The following is a 21,985-nucleotide window of genomic DNA, read 5'->3' as shown; positions in this document are numbered from 1 at the left end:
GTACAACCTAACCAAAAGTACAATCGGTTAATTTTTTTATTTTTTTATTATGTTTTTAATTATTAAATGATGGATAAAATTCACAAAAATTTTACATGTTATTCCTAAACATTGTATTCTGAAACAACCAACTCGAAACTATCAGTCCCTATCCAAACAAAATCAAATAGTTCAACCTTGAAATCAAAAAACTAAGTAACTAGACGGTAAATCATTTTCAAACTTTTGCAGGATTGCTTAAGATTACTCAAAAAATTATATAATTAAAATTCATGTGAATTAAATATTTCCGAAATTACTGCCCAACTACCTTGAAGCCCTCACTTTGCATCGCTCTCTCCCCGCTCTCCCCAACCGGTGCATTGTCTTCCGGCTTTCTCGAGTGCTTTCCTCCGTAATTTCTTTTGCATTACTCGTTCAAAACCGTGCAACGGAAACGATCCCGTTCGGGTAACGACGCGTTAAATATCCTCGATGGTAAAAGTCTACGTGACCGTGAATCACGTTAAGGTTATACAGGGTGAGGAAAAAGTATAGAAACTTCTAGAAATCTCGTGAGGTTCGATAAAAAAAAGAAGAATTTACCAAGGTTAAATCTCGGATAATTTTTAAGAAGGGAGTCAATGGTGACCTTTTATTTGACCTCGAACCTCATCTTCAAGGGCATTTTGTGACCAACTTTGATTTTCCAAAAGGAAATCCCCATTTTTGGTGCCAAACTCGGAAAGAGAAATCTTACGTTTAAATATGTGTTAAGGTCTAGGGTCAACGTGACATCTACGAATCAAATAAAGGTCAAAAGTATGCTTGGTAACAATAACGCGGATAATTTTGAGGATCCGCATCTCTCGCAAGATGTTTCGCGGAACTTTCAAAAGCTAATCAGATCGTGTTGACCAAACCTGACAACTTTTGTGCGAAATATCTTACGTCAGATGTGGATCCTCAAAATTATCCCCGTTATTACCAAATTACTAAGCATACTTATTTGACCCGTAGAGGATACGCTGACCCTAGACCTTAACACATATTTAAACGTAAAATTTCTCTTCCCGATTCTGGCACAAAAAATGTGGATTCCCGTTTGAAAAATCTAAGTTGATCTCAAAATAACCTTGAAGATGAGGTTCAAGGTCAAATCAAAGTTCACCGTTGAATCCCTTGTTAAAAATTCAAATTACCTAAGATTGAATCTTGGTGTAAAATATGAATTTCCGATTTAAAAATATCGCCGCCTGGAAAACACGAATCAATTGAGTATATCTTTGGTTTTCAAAAGCATAATTGTATTATCTAAATTTTTTCAACCATTTTTTTACAGGTTCCTCTAAAATATCTATTACTCACAAAATCAATATGATATTGAGTCAGCCATAAGATTTCTGACTAGACTGGCAATAAGTATGCGGCAGTAATGGTGTCGTCGTAAAACCTGAAGTATTTTTTTCCGTAAGCACTGCTGGATGTTGTGACAAGTGATTGGCTAAAACGTGGCACAGCTCTAATTTCAAAACTGCCGGAACTGCCAATTTTCCGCTAAGGTTTATCCATCTCGATTTTTTCACGCATTAAAGCAAGAGCAGCGCAGAAGTTGTCCTTTGCTCTCTGAGTACGGGGATGAGGAGCACTTGGAAAACTTATACGAGATCGTCTGTGTGCCATATTTATATTTAGGTTGAACGAGACATATAGCAGTCGGTCTGTAACCGGTGGCGGTAATTTATCGCCTCCTACAAATTGGTTAGACGTCGAGCGATTTACAGCAGGCAATGCCTGCTTAAGCCTAAACCCCATTCGTCATCGTGCGAATGCGCGTTGCCGTCTCCATCAAGTAAAAAACGATGGGCTACAATCGATCATCGAACAATTCTGCACCCGAGCAAGCGCAATCAAGACTGCGCGACACATGGGAACAAAAGTTGCAAGAAACTACTCGCGAGTCATTGGTGAAGAACCATCGAGCCTGACCTTTTCCGCTATTTCTAATCTTATACACCCCACCAACGAACTAGCATAATAATTCCGTGTCAACAACTGCAGCCTGCTGCGCAGGCACTCCTAATTAATTTTTAACGCCCAAGTGCACATGCACAGCGCTGCGGATTTTATTTCAAACCTAGTTAGACGTTCCTGCAAATTTATAACACTCGTCGTGGAACACGACTGCTTACGCCTAGCAAAAAAAAAAAAAAAGAGGAGAGAAAGAGGAAAAAAAATTTGCAAGCACTTCACTTTTTTACCATTTCGTGATGAAAATTCCTTTGAAACTAATAAGCGGACAGAAAAGTTTTCCACTCGTTCAGAACGGATGAGTTAAATTAGGTAGGCGCAATGCGTCTAACGGTCCAAGTCTTCAAATTCCTGCGAAGAAAACTTGTTTACGCAATATACCTGCAGCTGGTCATCCAATCGGGATGAAATCTCAAGGATTGAACAACCGACCGTGTATTTATCTTCTAATTGGAACGCTCATTTTGAAGTAAAGGCAATGTATGAATAGATGAAAAATGAACTTGCGTTATAAAGTCATAAAAGATCGATTCTATTGACATATTTTAGACAAGATATAATATTCTCGTGAAACTATTCGACGAATCGACTGAATCGTAATAAATTCTCCAACTCGCCAATCTGTGAGCTGGATTGCGAAATCTTCTAGTCGCTGCGGACTTATGAAACGTACGGGTACAGCGAAAATTATTTCTCTCGCGCGTTTTGACCGAGATGCAGGTACAGAGTAGTACGGATAGGTACTGTTCTGGAATCCAAAGAATTTGCACACAGCCAGCTATCATCGCTTTATACTGGAACGTTCGAAGGACATTTCGCGTTTATATATAGGCAGATGCACGATGTATTTTGCCATGATAATGACGCCTGCAGATCTGATAAACATGCAACATATTTGAACATAATAAGAGGGATATTTATATAATATGTTTACTCGTGTATATTAACATACCCACCATCCATCCAAGAATTTTTTTTCTTCGCTCTTCTTATTCTTTCACTGTTTTCATTTCAAAGACATATAATAATGCGTATGTATCATAATACGTTACACCCGTATCGCAACATACCTGTACTTGTACCTTACGTATAAATATTTACAAGGCAACGCAAAGAGAAAATAAGAATGTGAAAAGACAAATAGGCGTGTATATTCATGTGGAACTCGCTCGTTACAAAGAAAATCTTGCATGCAGCTGTTTTCGCAAATAGCTCCACCTCTTTCTCTCTTGCTAAACATTCAGCATGAGCCTGGCTAGATAGACATTGCGAAAACATTTTTCGTCAAAATAACACATCTCCCAGTAGATACAAATGCAACTGTACATGCGCAATGTACAGGGTGTTTCCAAGTGAACGCCGCAGCATTTTTGGTTACCTGAAACTGAGGGAAAAAAATCTCGATAAAACAGACCTACCGAATCATAACTACTTTAGTCAAGTTAAGTCACATAATCACTTTAAGGGGACTCCGTAAAGCGATCGCTGTACGCTTCAGCATGGGTTACAAATGTGAAGGGTAGAGGTAAGGAGAATTATCACATATGGCTTTTTAATTGAAAAAGTGCCGGCCGAAGAATAGAAAACAGCGGTTCGTCAAGTGACCAAAATGGCGCTCATAAGCAACAAGGGAAACAACCTGATTGGCGCTTAGCTATCGGGGTTCAATCGGGTTCGATCTGATTAGCACTTTGTGGAACTTTTACTGCAGCAACGCCATCTTAATTTCCCTCTAATTTACAGACACTTTCTATATACGGAGCTAGTCTTCCTTACTTTTACCTTCTATAGTTGCAAGCAACGTAACGCCTGATTGGCCAAATCGACACCACTTGGCAACACGGACAGATCCACCTCACTCCCAAGGACTTTAATCGCGCTACCTACCGATAACTCGTATCGATATTTGTTCCCCTTAGCGGTGGGCAACCCCAAATACTTCACTTGGAAACACCTTATATATCCAACCACATCGTTTTGCTGATACGGCAAACATATCATGTTCACAAAACAGGTGTCTAACGACGGTTTGGAAGCAAAAAAATACAATTGAGATATGACAAGTCTGTTGTACATAATAATATGTCACCATTTGTTTACAATAACCTTGGTTGAGAGGAAGACATTTTATCCTGTTCAATTATGCCTTTGTGTAATAAAGAAAATAAATGAATGAATGTAAAATAATACAGTAAAGAAAGTAAAATAAGTAATGTTTCAAAATAGAAATCATCAAAAATTATTTAATGATATTGAAAATATGTATGCACGTATATTTGCAGAGCCATTTGCCTTACCCTGTCATGTTACAGTGCCATGGGCATGTTACGACTATCGGTGACGGATCTAGGTTCAATGACATCTTTGATACGACATAGAGTGCCTAACCGGAAATTAAATCGACGTTCTTGGTCAGATATCCGTACAGCCCATTTAACATTGAGCGATTCGATCATATCCCGGAAACGTTTTTCATTTTCCAGATAACGTTTCCTAAATAACGTTCGATCTAAATGTTTTTAGCGCAATTTTTTATCCATAGCAAGTATATTATTGGAAATGTTATTAAAGTTTGAAAAGAAAAACTGTGATAGGTACGAAGTCGGTCATATTTTAATGAAGTGTATTGCTGCACAATTTCAAAAATCTTTATAACACGGAAGTCTAAGATTTGCCGAAAGATCATATTCGTCGCGCAAAATGGTTGTAAATTTTTTGTCTTTCTTCTTATACAAATAACAAATGTCACCCAGCCCTTTTCTGTATCACAGATAGAAAAAATAGGAGTTGGGCTAGTCGACATATTGCACCTTGGTCAATTCGCTATTTCCTTCTTGGAATACAGTTTATCACAATTTAAAATATCTTTTGATCTGGAAAAAATTTTTTTTGCCGCAAAGCAGATAGTGCGTGACACACGGTATCTGAAGCGTCATTACGCTTTCCCGTGTACTAATTAATTAACAACTAAGCAGATGTGATTGCCGAGAACAAACCCCGAGTCAATCTGGCCAATATATGTACATGCGCTTTGCCGTATGAAATTTTACAACCCTAGTAAATCCAATTATTGATTACGTCGTCGCCATCGCCCACTCATTTAGTCACTGCAATGATGCTTAATTAGACACGGAATATTGTTTCACGCGCTGATTCAATAAGCTGGCTCTGTGGGACGCTGAAACTGTTTATACTCGCCATGCACGGAGAGCCGGTCAAGAGTTTAAAACTTTTTGCAAGTTCATTTGCAGCTTCTCATTTTTATAGCTGATTTTTAATCAGCCAACTGAGTTCTAAGGATTTGGTTTCGGAGCGAATCGCATGTGCCCAGTGCGTCCGTCTACAACCATTCCCGATTAAAAATCACGTTTTTTTTTTTTTGTTTTTTTTATTATGTGGCTTTGTGCACTTGGTTTTGATTTAGAAAATGTGAAATTATCATTTAACGTTGAGATTGTCTTCACCAGATAGTGCTGCATAACAACTTTTACAAGGTTGAAGATCTATAATCGATAATCATTCCCCAGGCAAAATAAAACGATTAAACAAATGTTGTGTTATTAAATATCATATAATGTCAAGTGTGCAAATCAATTCCTTACTTTCTTTCGGCTTTCTCCAAAACCGTTTCGAAACAGTACATTTACCATTGATTTTGTGATTTTTGAGTGATTACTCTTTCAAGACAATATCTGAACAGCGCAGTAGCATAACATCCAAATGACATGTGAAATAGAGCTACAGTTTTCTGGAGTATCCGAATTATCCGTACAATCCGCGGATTTACCGGATCCAACGGTTCAAATTCGAATAGTTCGGATATACGGATACCCGGGTATTCGAGTACTGTCTGGATAGTTCGAGTACACGAGTACTCGAGTACCCAGGTATCCGTACATCCGAACTATTCGAATAATCAGAGTACTTAATTTATTTGGATACTTGAACTATCCGAATAATACGAATAATTCGATTTCCCGCGCAAGGTTTGTCTTAAGATAGTTGTGCTACAAGTATTAAAGCTACGTCTTAGTTACAGCTACTATTATATGTATACTCTCGAAAATTTTTGCGACTCCACTTCAAATTTTCTACGCAGAAGTCGAGCAAGAGTGCAATTTCTGTACAATAAAGTGACATAGTCATACATTCCGTATGAATTCGACAGCTAACTCACAATATTATAAAACTTTGTTGTAAAGATACACAATTGTTTTTCAAATTTCTTGAACATGTGGTGTGAAAGTAATTGATTTGCAAATTTTGTACAAATCGTTCTGGATATACTAACTATATGAATACTCACTTTATCCGAATATGCGAATTACATGGATACCCGAACTATTCGGATACTGTAAGTATTCGCGTACTCGACTAACCGGATTATAAGTTTCATAATTTACGGATTCGAGTTATTCGGCTATTCGAAAATACTGATAGCTCGGCTCCACGTCTAAGCACTAATGTAAACTGAATTATAGCATCTCATAAGGAGTAAATTGGGCAAAATTCTTTTGGCAGCCCAGCTAAAATAGAATGCTGCATGAACCGGCGAAATGATTTGTTGTGGAAATGGTAAAGGTTCAATAGCTCATACGACTTGCAGAAAAGCATTATTTCTTACCTGAAAGCGGTAGAAATACATTACCAGATATGCTTCTTACCAGAGGTTATCACGTCTTTGTGTATTGAAGTTTATGTTACTTCACTAGTTAATGCTGTATTGAGAAAATCATCATCGAAATGAGTTAGATATTGTAGCTTGAATGGTTGTAAACGTCGGCAAATTCCAGGTAATTAATTTGTACATGTAATACGTAAACTTCTCGTGACAGGAGCTCATAATTACTCTATGACGGGGAAAGATGTAATGAAAATAATGATTGAATGTTCAATTCAGCTTATTGAAAATGAAACTTAGCAAAGAAAACATATAAACAGAGGAAAGGGTAGTGAAAAAAAAATGTTGAGAATTAATGACTGAAATGATAGTATGATTTTGATGCGTATGATAAACTTGCAGTATGTATTGTCTATTTTTTACAATAATAAAATCAAAACTGATCATGTATGATGAATGAAATGATTGATACTTCTTGTGGAATCACTATTGACGATATAGTATCAGACATGTGCTATCGGAAATTTTTACAAAGCGAAATGCATGATCACTTAATGTCAAGGTAAAGCGTGGGCAATTGAAGAACTTAATGAAATTAAGGGAACTGACGATTACGGTAAGTAAACCTCGATTAGAAACGTAAAAGTTTCGAATAATGATATGAAACCATACTTACGATGAATTACATACACGTAGGAGGAACATGGGAGGTAATATTGAACACTTCCACACTCATACCACAGAGGAAAGCTCTCCTCAACTTCGGTTACTTACGCAGCGGGTATAACATAACAGCGTATTTATCAAAGGCGTGAAAAGAAAAATATTTTTACAAATGTTTAAATAAGGGTGTGAGGTATATAAAGAGGTACTGCTCAGTATGTGCACCAGTGATGTTCCGGATTTCGGAAGCTTCCTGCAAGATGAGGTGCACTCAGTTAATATGTGTGATTTTGAGTGTAACTGTGGCAGGTACTCATGGGAGACCAAATGCTCAGCACGAGGACCGTGTGGCACTTGCTATAGACGTACTAGAATTGGATAAAGATCTTGATGTACTGATGAGAGACGTAGGAGATGGATTTGGTGGCATTGGACCGATTGGATACGCTCCACTGAATAATCCGTACTTCGATGGTGGGTCTGATTACTCAGATGATGTTGATTACTCCGGAAACGAATTTGATAGTGACGAATACACGGGGGTCGGCGGTCAGGACGGCGGATCTGGTGTATCGAAAACTTCAACATCAACGACCACATCAACATCGTCGAAAGGAGGCAGTACAGGATCTTCATACGGCTCTAGTGGAGGATCGACGGCCAGTGCAGGTGGTGCAAGTGCAGCGGGAGGAGCCAGTGCCGGTGCGGCTGGAGCATCCGGTGCGAGTGCAGCTGGCGCAGCTGGTTCCAGTGCAGCTGGAGCATCCGGTGCGGGTGCAGCAGGCGCGTCTGGTTCCAGCGCGGCTGGAGCATCCGGTGCAAGTTCAGCTGGCGCAGCCGGTTCCAGTGCAGCTGGCGCAGCTGGTTCCAGTGCAGCTGGAGCAGCTGGTGCCGGTGCAGCAGGAGCAGCTGGTTCGAGTGCAGCAGGAGCAGCCGGTGCGGGTGCAGCAGGAGCAGCTGGTGCGGGTGCGGCAGGCGCAGCCGGTGCCGGTGCGGCAGGAGCAGCTGGTTCAAGTGCAGCAGGAGCAGCCGGTGCAGGTGCAGCAGGAGCAGCTGGTGCGGGTGCAGCAGGAGCAGCTGGTGCAGGTGCGGCAGGCGCAGCCGGTGCCGGTGCGGCAGGGGCGGCTGGCTCAAGTGCAGCAGGAGCAGCTGGTGCCGGTGCAGCAGGAGCAGCCGGTGCAGGTGCAGCAGGAGCAGCTGGTGCGGGTGCGGCAGGCGCAGCCGGTGCCGGTGCGGCAGGAGCAGCTGGTGCGGGTGCGGCAGGCGCAGCAGGTGCATATGGAGCTGGCGCAGCCGGTGCTGGAGCAGCAGGAGCAGCTGGAGCATACGGAGCAGGAGCAGCTGGTGCCGGAGCAGCAGGAGCAGCAGGTGCGTACGGAGCTGGCGCGGCCGGTGCTGGTGCAGCAGGAGCAGCTGGTGCGTACGGAGCTGGCGCAGCCGGTGCTGGAGCAGCAGGAGCAGCTGGTGCATACGGAGCTGGAGCAGCCGGTGCTGGTGCGGCCGGAGCAGCAGGCGCGTACGGAGCTGGCGCAGCCGGTGCTGGTGCAGCAGGAGCAGCCGGTGCTGGTGCGGCCGGAGCAGCAGGTGCGTACGGAGCTGGCGGAGCTGGTGCCGGTGCAGCGGGAGCAGCTGGTGCATACGGAGCTGGAGCAGCCGGTGCTGGTGCAGCAGGAGCAGCTGGTGCATACGGAGCTGGCGCAGCCGGTGCTGGTGCGGCCGGAGCGGCAGGTGCGTACGGAGCTGGCGCAGCCGGTGCTGGTGCAGCAGGAGCAGCTGGTGCGTACGGAGCTGGCGGTGCTGGTGCCGGTGCAGCGGGAGCAGCTGGTGCATACGGAGCTGGAGCAGCCGGTGCTGGTGCAGCAGGAGCAGCTGGTGCATACGGAGCTGGCGCAGCCGGTGCTGGTGCAGCAGGAGCAGCTGGTGCGTACGGAGCTGGCGGAGCTGGTGCCGGTGCAGCGGGAGCAGCTGGTGCATACGGTGCTGGAGCAGCCGGTGCTGGTGCAGCAGGAGCAGCTGGTGCATACGGAGCTGGCGCAGCCGGTGCTGGAGCAGCAGGAGCAGCTGGAGCATACGGTGCAGGAGCAGCTGGTGCCGGCGCAGCAGGTGCAGCTGGTGCATACGGAGCTGGCGCAGCCGGTGCTGGTGCGGCAGGAGCAGCTGGTGCCGGTGCAGCAGGAGCAGCTGGTGCGTATGGAGCTGGCGCAGCCGGTGCCGGTGCAGCAGGAGCGGCAGGTGCGGGAGCAGCTGGAGCATCCGGTGCAGGTGCGGCAGGCGCAGCTGGTTCCAGTGCAGCTGGCGCAGCCGGTGCCGGTGCGGCAGGAGCAGCTGGTGCAAGTGCGGCAGGCGCAACCGGTGCCGGTGCGGCAGGAGCAGCAGGTGCCAGTGCAGCAGGAGCGGCAGGTGCGGGTGCAGCTGGAGCATCCGGTGCAGGTGCGGCAGGCGCAGCTGGTTCCAGTGCAGCTGGCGCAGCCGGTGCCGGTGCGGCAGGAGCAGCAGGTGCCGGTGCAGCAGGAGCGGCTGGTGCCGGTGCAGCAGGAGCAGCAGGTGCGGGTGCAGCTGAAGCATCCGGGGCGGGTGCAGCAGGCGCAGCTGGTTCCAGTGCAGCTGGCGCAGCCGGTGCCGGTGCAGCTGGAGCAGCTGGTGCGTACGGAGCTGGCACAGCTGGTGCTGGTGCAGCAGGAGCAGCTGGTGCATACGGAGCTGGAGCAGCCGGTGCTGGTGCGGCCGGAGCAGCAGGTGCGTACGGAGCTGGCGCAGCCGGTGCTGGTGCAGCAGGAGCAGCTGGTGCGTACGGAGTTGGCGGAGCTGGTGCCGGTGCAGCGGGAGCAGCTGGTGCATACGGAGCTGGAGCAGCCGGTGCTGGTGCAGCAGGAGCAGCTGGTGCATACGGAGCTGGCGCAGCCGGTGCTGGTGCGGCCGGAGCAGCGGGTGCGTACGGAGCTGGCGCAGCCGGTGCTGGTGCAGCAGGAGCAGCTGGTGCGTACGGAGCTGGCGGAGCTGGTGCCGGTGCAGCGGGAGCAGCTGGTGCATACGGAGCTGGAGCAGCCGGTGCTGGTGCAGCAGGAGCAGCTGGTGCATACGGAGCTGGCGCAGCCGGTGCTGGTGCAGCAGGAGCAGCTGGTGCGTACGGAGCTGGCGGAGCTGGTGCCGGTGCAGCGGGAGCAGCTGGTGCATACGGAGCTGGAGCAGCCGGTGCTGGTGCAGCAGGAGCAGCTGGTGCATACGGAGCTGGCGCAGCCGGTGCTGGAGCAGCAGGAGCAGCTGGAGCATACGGAGCAGGAGCAGCTGGTGCCGGTGCAGCAGGTGCAGCTGGTGCATACGGAGCTGGCGCAGCCGGTGCTGGCGCGGCAGGAGCAGCTGGTGCCGGTGCAGCAGGAGCAGCTGGTGCATATGGAGCTGGCGCGGCCGGTGCCGGTGCAGCAGGAGCGGCAGGTGCGGGTGCAGCTGGAGCATCCGGTGCAGGTGCGGCAGGCGCAGCTGGTTCCAGTGCAGCTGGCGCAGCCGGTGCCGGTGCGGCAGGAGCAGCTGGTGCAAGTGCGGCAGGCGCAGCCGGTGCCGGTGCGGCAGGAGCAGCAGGTGCCAGTGCAGCAGGAGCGGCAGGTGCGGGTGCAGCTGGAGCATCCGGTGCAGGTGCGGCAGGCGCAGCTGGTTCCAGTGCAGCTGGCGCAGCCGGTGCCGGTGCGGCAGGAGCAGCTGGTGCCAGTGCAGCAGGAGCAGCTGGTGCTGGTGCAGCAGGGGCAGCGGGTGCGGGTGCAGCAGGAGCAGCTGGTGCATACGGAGCTGGCGCAGCCGGTGCTGGTGCGGCCGGAGCAGCAGGTGCGTACGGAGCTGGCGCAGCCGGTGCTGGTGCAGCAGGAGCAGCTGGTGCGTACGGAGCTGGCGGAGCTGGTGCCGGTGCAGCGGGAGCAGCTGGTGCATACGGAGCTGGAGCAGCCGGTGCTGGTGCAGCAGGAGCAGCTGGTGCATACGGAGCTGGCGCAGCCGGTGCTGGTGCGGCCGGAGCGGCAGGTGCGTACGGAGCTGGCGCAGCCGGTGCTGGTGCAGCAGGAGCAGCTGGTGCGTACGGAGCTGGCGGTGCTGGTGCTGGTGCAGCGGGAGCAGCTGGTGCATACGGAGCTGGAGCAGCCGGTGCTGGTGCAGCAGGAGCAGCTGGTGCATACGGAGCTGGCGCAGCCGGTGCTGGTGCAGCAGGAGCAGCTGGGGCATACGGAGCTGGCGCAGCCGGTGCTGGTGCAGCAGGAGCAGCTGGTGCGTACGGAGCTGGCGGAGCTGGTGCCGGTGCAGCGGGAGCAGCTGGTGCATACGGAGCTGGAGCAGCCGGTGCTGGTGCAGCAGGAGCAGCTGGAGCATACGGAGCAGGAGCAGCTGGTGCCGGTGCAGCAGGAGCAGCTGGTGCATATGGAGCTGGCGCAGCCGGTGCCGGTGCAGCAGGAGCGGCAGGTGCGGGTGCAGCTGGAGCATCCGGTGCAGGTGCGGCAGGCGCAGCTGGTTCCAGTGCAGCTGGCGCAGCCGGTGCCGGTGCGGCAGGAGCAGCTGGTGCAAGTGCGGCAGGCGCAGCCGGTGCCGGTGCGGCAGGAGCAGCAGGTGCCAGTGCAGCAGGAGCGGCAGGTGCGGGTGCAGCTGGAGCATCCGGTGCAGGTGCGGCAGGCGCAGCTGGTTCCAGTGCAGCTGGCGCAGCCGGTGCCGGTGCGGCAGGAGCAGCTGGAGCATACGGAGCAGGAGCAGCTGGTGCCGGTGCAGCAGGAGCGGCTGGTGCATACGGAGCTGGCGCAGCCGGCGCTGGTGCAGCGGGAGCAGCTGGTGCATACGGAGCTGGCGCAGCCGGTGCTGGAGCAGCAGGAGCAGCTGGAGCATACGGAGCAGAAGCAGCTGGTGCCGGTGCAGCAGGAGCTGCTGGTGCGTACGGGGCTGGAGCAGCCGGTGCTGGTGCAGCGGGAGCAGCTGGTGCGTACGGAGCTGGAGCAGCGGGTGCTGGTGCAGCAGGAGCAGCTGGTGCATACGGAGCTGGCGCAGCTGGGGCATACGGAGCAGGAGCAGCTGGTGCCGGTGCAGCAGGAGCTGCTGGTGCGTACGGAGCTGGAGCAGCCGGTGCTGGTGCAGCGGGAGCAGCTGGTGCGTACGGAGCTGGAGCAGCGGGTGCTGGTGCGGCAGGAGCAGCTGGTGCCGGTGCAGCAGGAGCAGCTGGTGCATATGGAGCTGGCGCAGCCGGTGCCAGTGCAGCAGGAGCGGCAGGTGCGGGTGCAGCTGGAGCATCCGGTGCGGGTGCAGCTGGAGCATCCGGTGCAGGTGCGGCGGGCGCAGCTGGTTCCAGCGCAGCTGGCGCAGCCGGTGCGAGTGCAGCGGGTGCAGCTGGTGCCGGTGCAGCAGGAGCGGCAGGTGCCGGTGCAGCAGGAGCAGCTGGTGCATACGGAGCTGGCGCAGCTGGTGCTGGTGCAGCAGGAGCAGCTGGTGCATACGGAGCTGGCGCAGCTGGTGCTGGTGCGGCAGGAGCAGCTGGTGCATACGGAGCTGGCGCAGCCGGCGCAGGTGCAGCGGGAGCGGCTGGTGCATACGGAGCTGGCGCAGCTGGTGCTGGTGCGGCAGGTGCAGCTGGTGCATACGGAGCTGGCGCAGCCGGCGCTGGTGCAGCGGGAGCAGCTGGTGCATACGGAGCTGGCGCAGCCGGTGCTGGAGCAGCAGGAGCAGCAGGAGCATACGGAGCAGGAGCAGCCGGTGCTGGTGCAGCAGGAGCAGCTGGTGCATACGGAACAGGAGCGGCTGGTGCATACGGAGCTGGCGCAGCCGGTGCCGGTGCAGCGGGAGCAGCTGGTGCATACGGCGCTGGAGCAGCCGGTGCTGGTGCAGCGGGAGCAGCTGGTGCATACGGAGCTGGCGCAGCCGGTGCTGGTGCAGCGGGAGCAGCTGGTGCATACGGAGCTGGAGCAGCCAGTGCTGGTGCAGCAGGAGCAGCTGGTGCCGGTGCAGCAGGAGCAGCAGGTGCTGGTGCAGCAGGAGCAGCAGGTGCAGGTGCAGCAGGAGCAGCAGGTGCAGGTGCAGCTGGAGCGTCCGGTTCGGGTGCAGCAGGCGCAGCCGGTGCAGGTGCAGCAGGAGCAGCTGGTGCTGGTGCGGCAGGTGCAGCTGGTGCGGGTGCCGCAGGCGCAGCTGGTGCCGGTGCGGCAGGAGCAGCAGGTGCGGGTGCAGCGGGAGCAGCTGGTGCCGGTGCGGCAGGAGCAGCAGGTGCGGGTGCAGCAGGAGCAGCTGGTGCCGGTGCGGCAGGAGCGGCAGGTGCAGGTGCAGCAGGAGCAGCTGGCGCTGGTGCTGCAGGTGCAGCCGGTGCCGGTGCAGCAGGAGCAGCTGGCGCGGGTGCAGCGGGAGCAGCTGGTGCCGGTGCAGCAGGAGCAGCTGGTGCATACGGAGGCGGCGCAGCCGGTGCTGGTGCCGCAGGAGCAGCTGGTGCATACGGAGCTGGCGCAGCCGGTGCTGGTGCAGCAGGAGCAGCTGGTGCATACGGAGCAGGTGCAGCTGGCGCATACGGAGCTGGCGCAGCTGGTGCTGGTGCAGCAGGAGCAGCTGGTGCATACGGAGCTGGCGCAGCCGGTGCTGGTGCAGCAGGAGCAGCTGGTGCATACGGAGCAGGAGCAGCTGGCGCATACGGAGCTGGCGCAGCTGGTGCTGGTGCAGCAGGAGCAGCTGGTGCATACGGAGCAGGAGCAGCTGGCGCATACGGAGCTGGCGCAGCTGGCGCTGGTGCAGCAGGAGCAGCTGGTGCATACGGAGCAGGAGCAGCTGGTGCATACGGAGCTGGCGCAGCCGGTGCGTACGGAGCTGGAGCCGCCGGTGCTGGCGCAGCGGGAGCAGCTGGTGCATACGGAGCAGGAGCAGCTGGTGCATACGGAGCTGGCGCAGCCGGTGCTGGTGCAGCAGGAGCTGCCGGTGCATATGGAGCTGGAGCAGCTGGTGCATACGGAGCAGGAGCAGCTGGTGCGTACGGAGCTGGTGCAGCCGGTGCTGGTGCAGCAGGAGCAGCTGGTGCATACGGAGCAGGAGCTGCTGGCGCATACGGAGCTGGCGCAGCCGGTGCTGGTGCAGCAGGAGCAGCTGGTGCATACGGAGCAGGAGCGGCTGGTGCATACGGAGCTGGCGCAGCCGGTGCTGGTGCAGCAGGAGCAGCTGGTGCGTACGGAGCTGGTGCAGCCGGTGCTGGTGCAGCAGGAGCAGCTGGTGCATACGGAGCAGGAGCTGCTGGCGCATACGGAGCTGGCGCAGCCGGTGCTGGTGCAGCAGGAGCAGCTGGTGCATACGGAGCAGGAGCGGCTGGTGCATACGGAGCTGGCGCAGCCGGTGCCGGTGCAGCAGGAGCAGCAGGTGCGGGTGCAGCAGGTGCAGCTGGTGCTAGTGCAGCTGGAGCATCCGGTGCAGGTGCAGCAGGCGCAGCCGGTTCCAGTGCAGCTGGAGCGGCTGGTGCAGGTGCAGCAGGAGCAGCTGGCGCCGGTGCAGCCGGCGCAGCCGGTGCCGGTGCTGCAGGAGCAGCAGGTGCAGGTGCAGCAGGAGCAGCTGGTGCAGGTGCAGCTGGCGCAGCCGGTGCTGGCGCAGCTGGAGCGGCTGGTGCAGGCGCAGCAGGAGCAGCTGGCGCTGGTGCGGCGGGGGCAGCTGGTGCGGGTGCTGCAGGCGCAGCCGGTGCTGGTGCAGCAGGAGCAGCCGGCGCAGGTGCCGCAGGCGCAGCTGGTGCCGGTGCAGCAGGAGCAGCAGGTGCGGGTGCAGCAGGAGCAGCTGGTGCTGGTGCAGCAGGAGCAGCTGGTGCCGGCGCAGCAGGAGCAGCTGGTGCATACGGAGCTGGCGCAGCCGGTGCCGGTGCAGCAGGCGCAGCCGGTGCTGGTGCCGCAGGAGCAGCTGGTGCATACGGAGCAGGAGCGGCTGGTGCATACGGAGCCGGCGCAGCCGGTGCCGGTGCAGCAGGAGCAGCTGGTGCATACGGAACCGGCGCAGCCGGTGCCAGTGCAGCGGGAGCAGCCGGCGCATACGGAGCTGGCGCAGCCGGTGCTGGTGCAGCAGGAGCAGCTGGTGCATACGGAGCTGGCGCAGCCGGTGCTGGTGCAGCAGGAGCAGCTGGTGCATACGGAGCTGGCGCAGCCGGTGCTGGTGCAGCAGGAGCAGCTGGTGCATACGGAGCAGGAGCAGCTGGTGCATACGGAGCAGGAGCAGCCGGTGCATACGGAGCAGGAGCAGCCGGTGCGTACGGAGCAGGAGCAGCTGGTGCAGGTGCAGCGGGAGTAGCTGGTGCATACGGAGCTGGAGCAGCCGGTGCTGGTGCAGCGGGAGCAGCTGGTGCATACGGAGCTGGAGCAGCCGGTGCTGGTGCAGCAGGAGCAGCTGGTGCATACGGAGCAGGAGCGGCTGGTGCTTACGGAGCTGGCGCAGCCGGTGCCGGTGCAGCAGGAGCAGCAGGTGCGGGTGCAGCAGGTGCAGCTGGTGCTAGTGCAGCTGGAGCATCCGGTGCAGGTGCAGCAGGCGCAGCCGGTTCCAGTGCAGCTGGAGCGGCTGGTGCAGGTGCGGCAGGAGCAGCTGGCGCTGGTGCGGCAGGCGCAGCTGGTGCCGGTGCAGCAGGAGCAGCAGGTGCGGGTGCAGCAGGAGCAGCCGGCGCAGGTGCAGCAGGCGCAGCTGGTGCCGGTGCAGCAGGAGCAGCAGGTGCGGGTGCAGCAGGAGCAGCTGGTGCGGGTGCAGCAGGCGCAGCTGGTGCTAGTGCAGCTGGAGCATCCGGTGCAGGCGCAGCAGGAGCAGCTGGTGCTGGTGCAGCAGGAGCAGCTGGTGCGGGTGCAGCAGGCGCAGCTGGTGCTAGTGCAGCTGGAGCATCCGGTGCAGGCGCAGCAGGAGCAGCTGGTGCGGGTGCAGCTGGTGCAGCCGGTGCTGGCGCAGCTGGAGCAGCTGGTGCATACGGAGCTGGCGCAGCCGGTGCCGGTGCAGCAGGAGCAGCTGGTGCCGGCGCAGCAGGAGCAGCTGGTGCATACGGAGCTGGCGCAGCCGGTGCCGGTGCAGCAGGCGCAGCCGGTGCTGGTGCCGCAGGAGCAGCTGGTGCATATGGAGCTGGCGCAGCCGGTGCCGGTGCAGCAGGAGCAGCTGGTGCCGGCGCAGCAGGAGCAGCTGGTGCATACGGAGCTGGCGCAGCCGGTGCCGGTGCAGCAGGCGCAGCCGGTGCTGGTGCCGCAGGAGCAGCTGGTGCATACGGAGCAGGAGCGGCTGGTGCATACGGAGCTGGCGCAGCCGGTGCCGGTGCAGCAGGAGCAGCTGGTGCATACGGAGCCGGCGCAGCCGGTGCCGGTGCAGCGGGAGCAGCCGGCGCATACGGAGCTGGCGCAGCCGGTGCTGGTGCAGCAGGAGCAGCTGGTGCATACGGAGCTGGCGCAGCCGGTGCTGGTGCAGCAGGAGCAGCTGGTGCATACGGAGCTGGCGCAGCCGGTGCTGGTGCAGCAGGAGCAGCTGGTGCATACGGAGCAGGAGCAGCTGGTGCATACGGAGCAGGAGCAGCTGGTGCGTACGGAGCTGGCGCAGCCGGTGCTGGTGCAGCAGGAGCAGCTGGTGCCTACGGAGCAGGAGCAGCGGGTGCATACGGAGCTGGCGCAGCCGGTGCTGGTGCAGCAGGAGCAGCTGGTGCCTACGGAGCAGGAGCAGCGGGTGCATACGGAGCTGGCGCAGCCGGTGCTGGTGCAGCAGGAGCAGCTGGTGCATACGGAGCAGGAGCAGCTGGTGCATACGGAGTTGGCGCAGCTGGTGCCGGTGCAGCAGGAGCAGCCGGTGCCGGTGCAGCAGGAGCAGCTGGTGCGGGTGCAGCAGGTGCAGCTGGTTCCGGTGCAGCAGGAGCAGCTGGTGCAGGTGCAGCAGGAGCAGCTGGTGCGGGCGCAGCAGGCGCAGCCGGTTCTGGTGCAGCAGGAGCAGCTGGTGCAGGTGCAGCAGGAGCTGCCGGTGCCGGTGCAGCAGGAGCAGCCGGCGCTGGTGCAGCAGGAGCAGCTGGTGCGGGCGCAGCGGGTGCAGCTGGTTCCGGTGCAGCAGGAGCAGCTGGTGCAGGTGCAGCAGGAGCGGCCGGTGCGGGTGCAGCAGGAGCGGCTGGTGCGGGTGCAGCAGGCGCAGCAGGTTCGGGTGCAGCAGGCGCAGCCGGTGCCGGTGCAGCAGGAGCAGCCGGTGCCGGTGCAGCAGGAGCGGCCGGTGCGGGTGCAGCAGGAGCGGCTGGTGCGGGTGCAGCAGGCGCAGCAGGTTCGGGTGCAGCAGGCGCAGCCGGCGCCGGTGCAGCAGGAGCAGCTGGTTCCAGTGCAGCAGGCGCAGCTGGAGCAGGTGCTGCAGGATCTGCCGGTGCAGGTGCAGCAGGAGCGGCTGGTGCGGGTGCAGCAGGAGCAGCAGGTTCGGGTGCAGCAGGCGCAGCAGGTTCGAGTGCAGCAGGCGCAGCCGGTGCCGGTGCAGCAGGAGGAGCTAGTTCTGGTGCAGCAGGAGCAGCTGGTTCGGGTGCAGCAGGAGGAGCCAGTGCCGGTGCAGCAGGAGCAGCTGGTGCCAGTGCAGCAGGAGGAGCCAGTTCTGGTGCAGCAGGAGGAGCCAGTGGTGGTGCAGCCGGAGGTGGATCATCGTCGTCCGAAACCTCCACCTCAGTCACAGAACAGTCCACTGCAGCCGGTGCAGCAGGATCGGAATCAAATCTGTCCCATGCTGCAGGATGTGGCGCACATCATCACCACCATCACCATATTCCAAAGGAATATTATTATGAACCTCACATGGCATTCGCATAGATTCATTTACCACCATTGATACTTTATTGAATCTGTATGTGTACCTACGTTCAGACCCACGTGAACGAAAACTTCTGGGCATTCACTGTATCAGTCAATTTCTGATTTCATACTTTGACTCTACATTGAACGTTCTCCCTGTTATATAATAATGTTATCAGATCCTAACGTTTTATAAGTCATGAACTGTTACACTGAAGCTCATCAGTTCACGAAAATTCTTCTTTAACTCTACATATACCTTTAATTTTGTTTTTGTTCGAATTTATATAATTAATCCGTCATGTTTATAGTCATCAATTACCCATCGTGGGCTAGAAATAGACGATCTCATGTGCATTGTCCTAAAATCTTTATCCAATTAGTTTCTAGTGTTAGTATATCAGAGAAATCGTGCACATAAATAAATGTTATTCTTTCAACGCAACCTAATATATCTGATTACAAGAATAAATATTCACCCGCATATCACTGTCCGCATTTTTTTTCTGTAGCCTTTTTTTTCGCCCTACTCTAAGTTTTTACGAATTTTCCTGTGAAAAAAAAACTTATCCTATAGATCCAATGATGAGCGTCTTTACTTGGGGTATGCTTGTTCGAATTCACTTTACCTACGGCATTTACTTCAGCTCTGCATTCGGCATTCTTTTTATATTCTCACTGTCGCACAATTAAATCAATCTGAATAAACTTATTCCTCATTTTCAGCGAAACTAGACGGCGTTAAGACGTACATGCGAATGCGAAGGGTGCCGAACCACTTGCAGGTCAAGGTGATCAAGTGGTTTGACTATCTGTGGTTGACCCAGAAGTGTTCCGACGAAGAAAAGGCAGTTAGTTGTTTACCAGGTAATTCTAGTACCACCGATGTTACAAGGTATTTACCAATTGTCCTATACTTTAAATCATAGAGTTGTGCTTGCAACTCTATCGCACCTTTTTTGCTCCGTTCAAAAGTCGTTACAGCATCAAATTGATTCGACTCACATCTGAATCTATTTTCAGATAAACTGAAAGCTGAAATGGCGATAAACGTTCATTTGGACACCTTAAAGAGAGTTGAAATATTCCAAAATACAGAAGCAGGCTTCCTCTGTGAGTTGGTGCTGAGATTACGACCCGTCCTTTTCTCACCCGGTGATTATATTTGCCGCAAAGGTGAGTGAAACAATTTAAAATATTTTTCTACCATCCGTCATCAAATTTCTTTGTAAATATTCTCACTCGATATCATCGAGTATTATGTAAACTACACAATACGTAGTTGCCAGGGTTTCAAGATGTATTCTGAGAGAATCGGTATCTTTTTCATGACTTGGCTACATTCAATTCCCACGAAAGTAACGTATTGTGAACATAATATTAAAAAAGAAACATAGATTATTCTAATGGTTTCACGCTCTTTGAACACTGTGCTGAACATGTCTTCATGATCAACGTGTATCATTGTTTTCCTGGAATCATGATTAGATATTGATTTTGTGCTAAACAAGCATTCCGATTTCACAACGCAAGCGTCGAAAAATGAAAAACATATCGTTGTTCCCTCATTGACAGGTGAGGTGGGAAAGGAAATGTACATAGTGAACAGAGGTCGCCTACAGGTGGTAGCAGACAACGGAAAGACCGTCCTAGCGACGCTCAAGGCGGGTTCCTACTTCGGAGAAATCAGCATCCTCAATATGGGGACTGCAGGTAAAGAGTGCGGTAAATATTCCAACCAGCCAGGGGACTCAGGGTGTCCCTATTTCAATCTCTCATGTTTACGTTTCTTCATTATCAGCAACTATACGACGCTATTCGATCGTCATGCATCGCATAATGCAGCCTGGTATGAGCTGATAGTCTCCCCCAATATACTTTGGAATGGATTATTGGTTTAGAGGGATACGTAACACTATGCGACCCTTATATTTATAAATTTTCCTTGTTATTAGCAAGCCATAAGTTATTTTACTATCAGATTAGTAAAAATTGAATGATGTGCTTACGTATTCCTGCGGATTACTTCTCTTTTTCTCTTTCTCGTTCTGTCTTTCTCCACTACTCAATCTATATTTCTCACTATCTTGAATACTCTTAGTTAGATCACAGTCATTTCTTACTCTCAAGCCACTGCTTTACCAACCGCACACCATTTTTCCCCCACACCACTTTCTATAATTGGCAGACTATTGGTTGTGATGAAGAATGATTTTCGTTCAAGGCTGCTTTCTCATTGGCGAAAATAATTTTTTTCTAATCACCAATGACACAAGCTCTTTCATACCGATGAAAAAAAAATAATTCAGAAGTATTCAATCAGTACGATTCAATTCTGCCAGTCAAATACTATTACAACACTTTTAATATTTTTTGATAGAGCTCTTTTATCCCCCTTATCGTACACCATCCTATTACGATTTACCACACTACAAATAGTTATTAGAATCCCTTTTGGATATTCCCAATACAGAAGTTTACATGGCAATGTATCCAAACCGAAATTGCTTCTGTTTTTATAAGCTACATTTTTCAAAATATCATTCGCTATGTTGAATGCGTAGTATTTTTCGAGTATACGATAAAAAAATTTGCGAACGTAATTTAAGTGAAATAAAATTATTAGCAACCACCAGTTAACTAGTCAATGTATAATTAATATTATCCGTTTTTAATAATTTTCCAATAATTTTATTATTAAACTAGAGACCCTCAAAGAAATGTACAAAACTCGCGGCTTTACTCGTGAGTGAGTGCTTCGATGCAGTTGTTCTCAGATGCAATTACTTTCACATATGCATCTAATGAACAACTATCCACTGTTTCCTGCTCTACACCATGTTTGTATCCTTACAATTAGTTCCTAAGCGTTTACCAAAGATGAACCGACGTCTGAAACATTCTTACTCTAATTTTTTTTGGCTTGAGGTGTCGTTTCGATAACTTTCGATTTTGTAAACGACTTGCCAAGCGGAATACAATCGCAAGCTTACCAACAGCAGACATCTTGGTTCCGTACCTTTACGTGATATAATTACACTGGCTTGATAACTTCGGTTTGGTTTTCAGTTTTCTTACATTATGTTATGGGAAACATTTATATGTGAATAATAAACTCAACACCACAGATTCCAAACACATGTGCTGGTTTCCAAAACTCCATCTCACGTACATAAGATACCTATATACATAATGTATGTACGCGGATTGACATGGGTCTAGTTTCGTGCTAGTATTGTTGAGTCTTACAATCCACCCACGTATTTAGGAAGTAAAAAAGTTGCAATTTCTATCCTTCATTATTATTATTACTATATATTCACTTTATTATATTAATATCGTAGACCTTGCTTAATATACGTATCTATACCTATATCCTCTATGTACTCATTATTGTACTGCAGTTATTATGGATCGTATAGAATATTTTTCTTTATGTTTCTAATACTCAATTCCTTTTTGCATTTTTGAGTAGAATTCGTTTGAAAAAAAAAACAAAAATCAATATACAAGTAATAAATATAACATGAAGTAATGAAAGAGCTGAGCAGTGCTTAGATAAGGCGAATCGAAGATAAAGTTAAATGTGTACACCTTGACATTATATTTATCGCACACCGTAATCATGCGTCAAAATGATTCGAGTTCAGTTCGATTCTTTGCTACCAGATGATCGATGAAAATTCCGAGACAAATCAAATTTGAAATTTGGATAATATGAGTACGTTATACCTACATATATCTGTAAATATAGTACAATATAATTCATAAGATTGTTTACAAGAATACTTTCAAATTATCACCGAAAATAGAGAAATAACAAAAAGCAAATCCTTGAATAAAAAATAATATTTCTTTCAATATGTATCTTTATTCAAAATTGACAACTGACCATCTAAATTATTTACTTACTATCAAAAAATGAGAAAAACTGCATCTGTCATAAAGTTTTCTCGTT

The 21,985-nt window shown here is 52.2% G+C and overlaps 2 protein-coding genes across 11 annotated transcripts in view; both read left to right on the top strand.

The window, feature by feature from the left end:
- The window catches only part of LOC107226631 (cyclic nucleotide-gated cation channel alpha-3), a 77,235-nt gene that overhangs the window by 36,861 nt on the left and 18,389 nt on the right, over nucleotides 1–21,985 (top strand). For both annotated transcript variants that reach the window (XM_046740332.1, XM_046740333.1), the window contains exons 8-10: nucleotides 18,754–18,894; nucleotides 19,051–19,203; nucleotides 19,603–19,752. In XM_046740332.1, the coding sequence (XP_046596288.1) occupies nucleotides 18,754–18,894; nucleotides 19,051–19,203; nucleotides 19,603–19,752 (444 nt within the window). The remainder of the gene's footprint in view (nucleotides 1–18,753; nucleotides 18,895–19,050; nucleotides 19,204–19,602; nucleotides 19,753–21,985) is intronic.
- LOC107226626 (trichohyalin-like) lies at nucleotides 7,519–18,516 on the top strand. 9 transcript variants are annotated; one of them, XM_046740330.1, is made up of 8 exons: nucleotides 7,519–9,838; nucleotides 10,031–10,678; nucleotides 11,111–11,350; nucleotides 11,879–13,102; nucleotides 13,559–14,653; nucleotides 14,990–15,334; nucleotides 15,959–16,189; nucleotides 17,342–18,516. In XM_046740330.1, the coding sequence occupies exons 1-8, from the start codon at nucleotides 7,766–7,768 to the stop codon at nucleotides 18,062–18,064; spliced, it is 6,579 nt and encodes a 2,192-aa protein (XP_046596286.1). In that variant the 5' UTR covers nucleotides 7,519–7,765; the 3' UTR covers nucleotides 18,065–18,516. The 9 variants fall into 9 exon arrangements, with proteins under 9 accessions (XP_046596286.1, XP_046596283.1, XP_046596282.1 ...); XM_046740327.1 differs by having other exon boundaries at nucleotides 15,959–16,453; nucleotides 17,246–18,516; XM_046740326.1 differs by having other exon boundaries at nucleotides 15,959–16,453; nucleotides 16,790–18,516.

This window comes from Neodiprion lecontei, chromosome 5 (assembly GCF_021901455.1).
Source record: "Neodiprion lecontei isolate iyNeoLeco1 chromosome 5, iyNeoLeco1.1, whole genome shotgun sequence".
NCBI classification, from domain to species: Eukaryota; Metazoa; Arthropoda; class Insecta; order Hymenoptera; family Diprionidae; genus Neodiprion; species Neodiprion lecontei.
Note: the sequence above shows the minus strand (reverse complement) of the source record. Positions and strands in the feature narration are given on the sequence as shown.

Coding starts and splice junctions, on each gene's coding strand:
- LOC107226626 (XM_046740323.1), top strand. CDS start 7,766: ATGGTGGGTCTGATTACTCAGATGATGTTGATTACTCCGGAAACGAAT. Junction 9,839..10,030: donor CGGTGCAGCAGGAGCAGCAG/GTGCGGGTGCAG, acceptor CCGGAGCAGCAG/GTGCGTACGGAGCTGGCGCA. Junction 11,351..11,878: donor TGGTGCAGCAGGAGCAGCTG/GTGCGTACGGAG, acceptor CAGGAGCAGCAG/GTGCCAGTGCAGCAGGAGCG.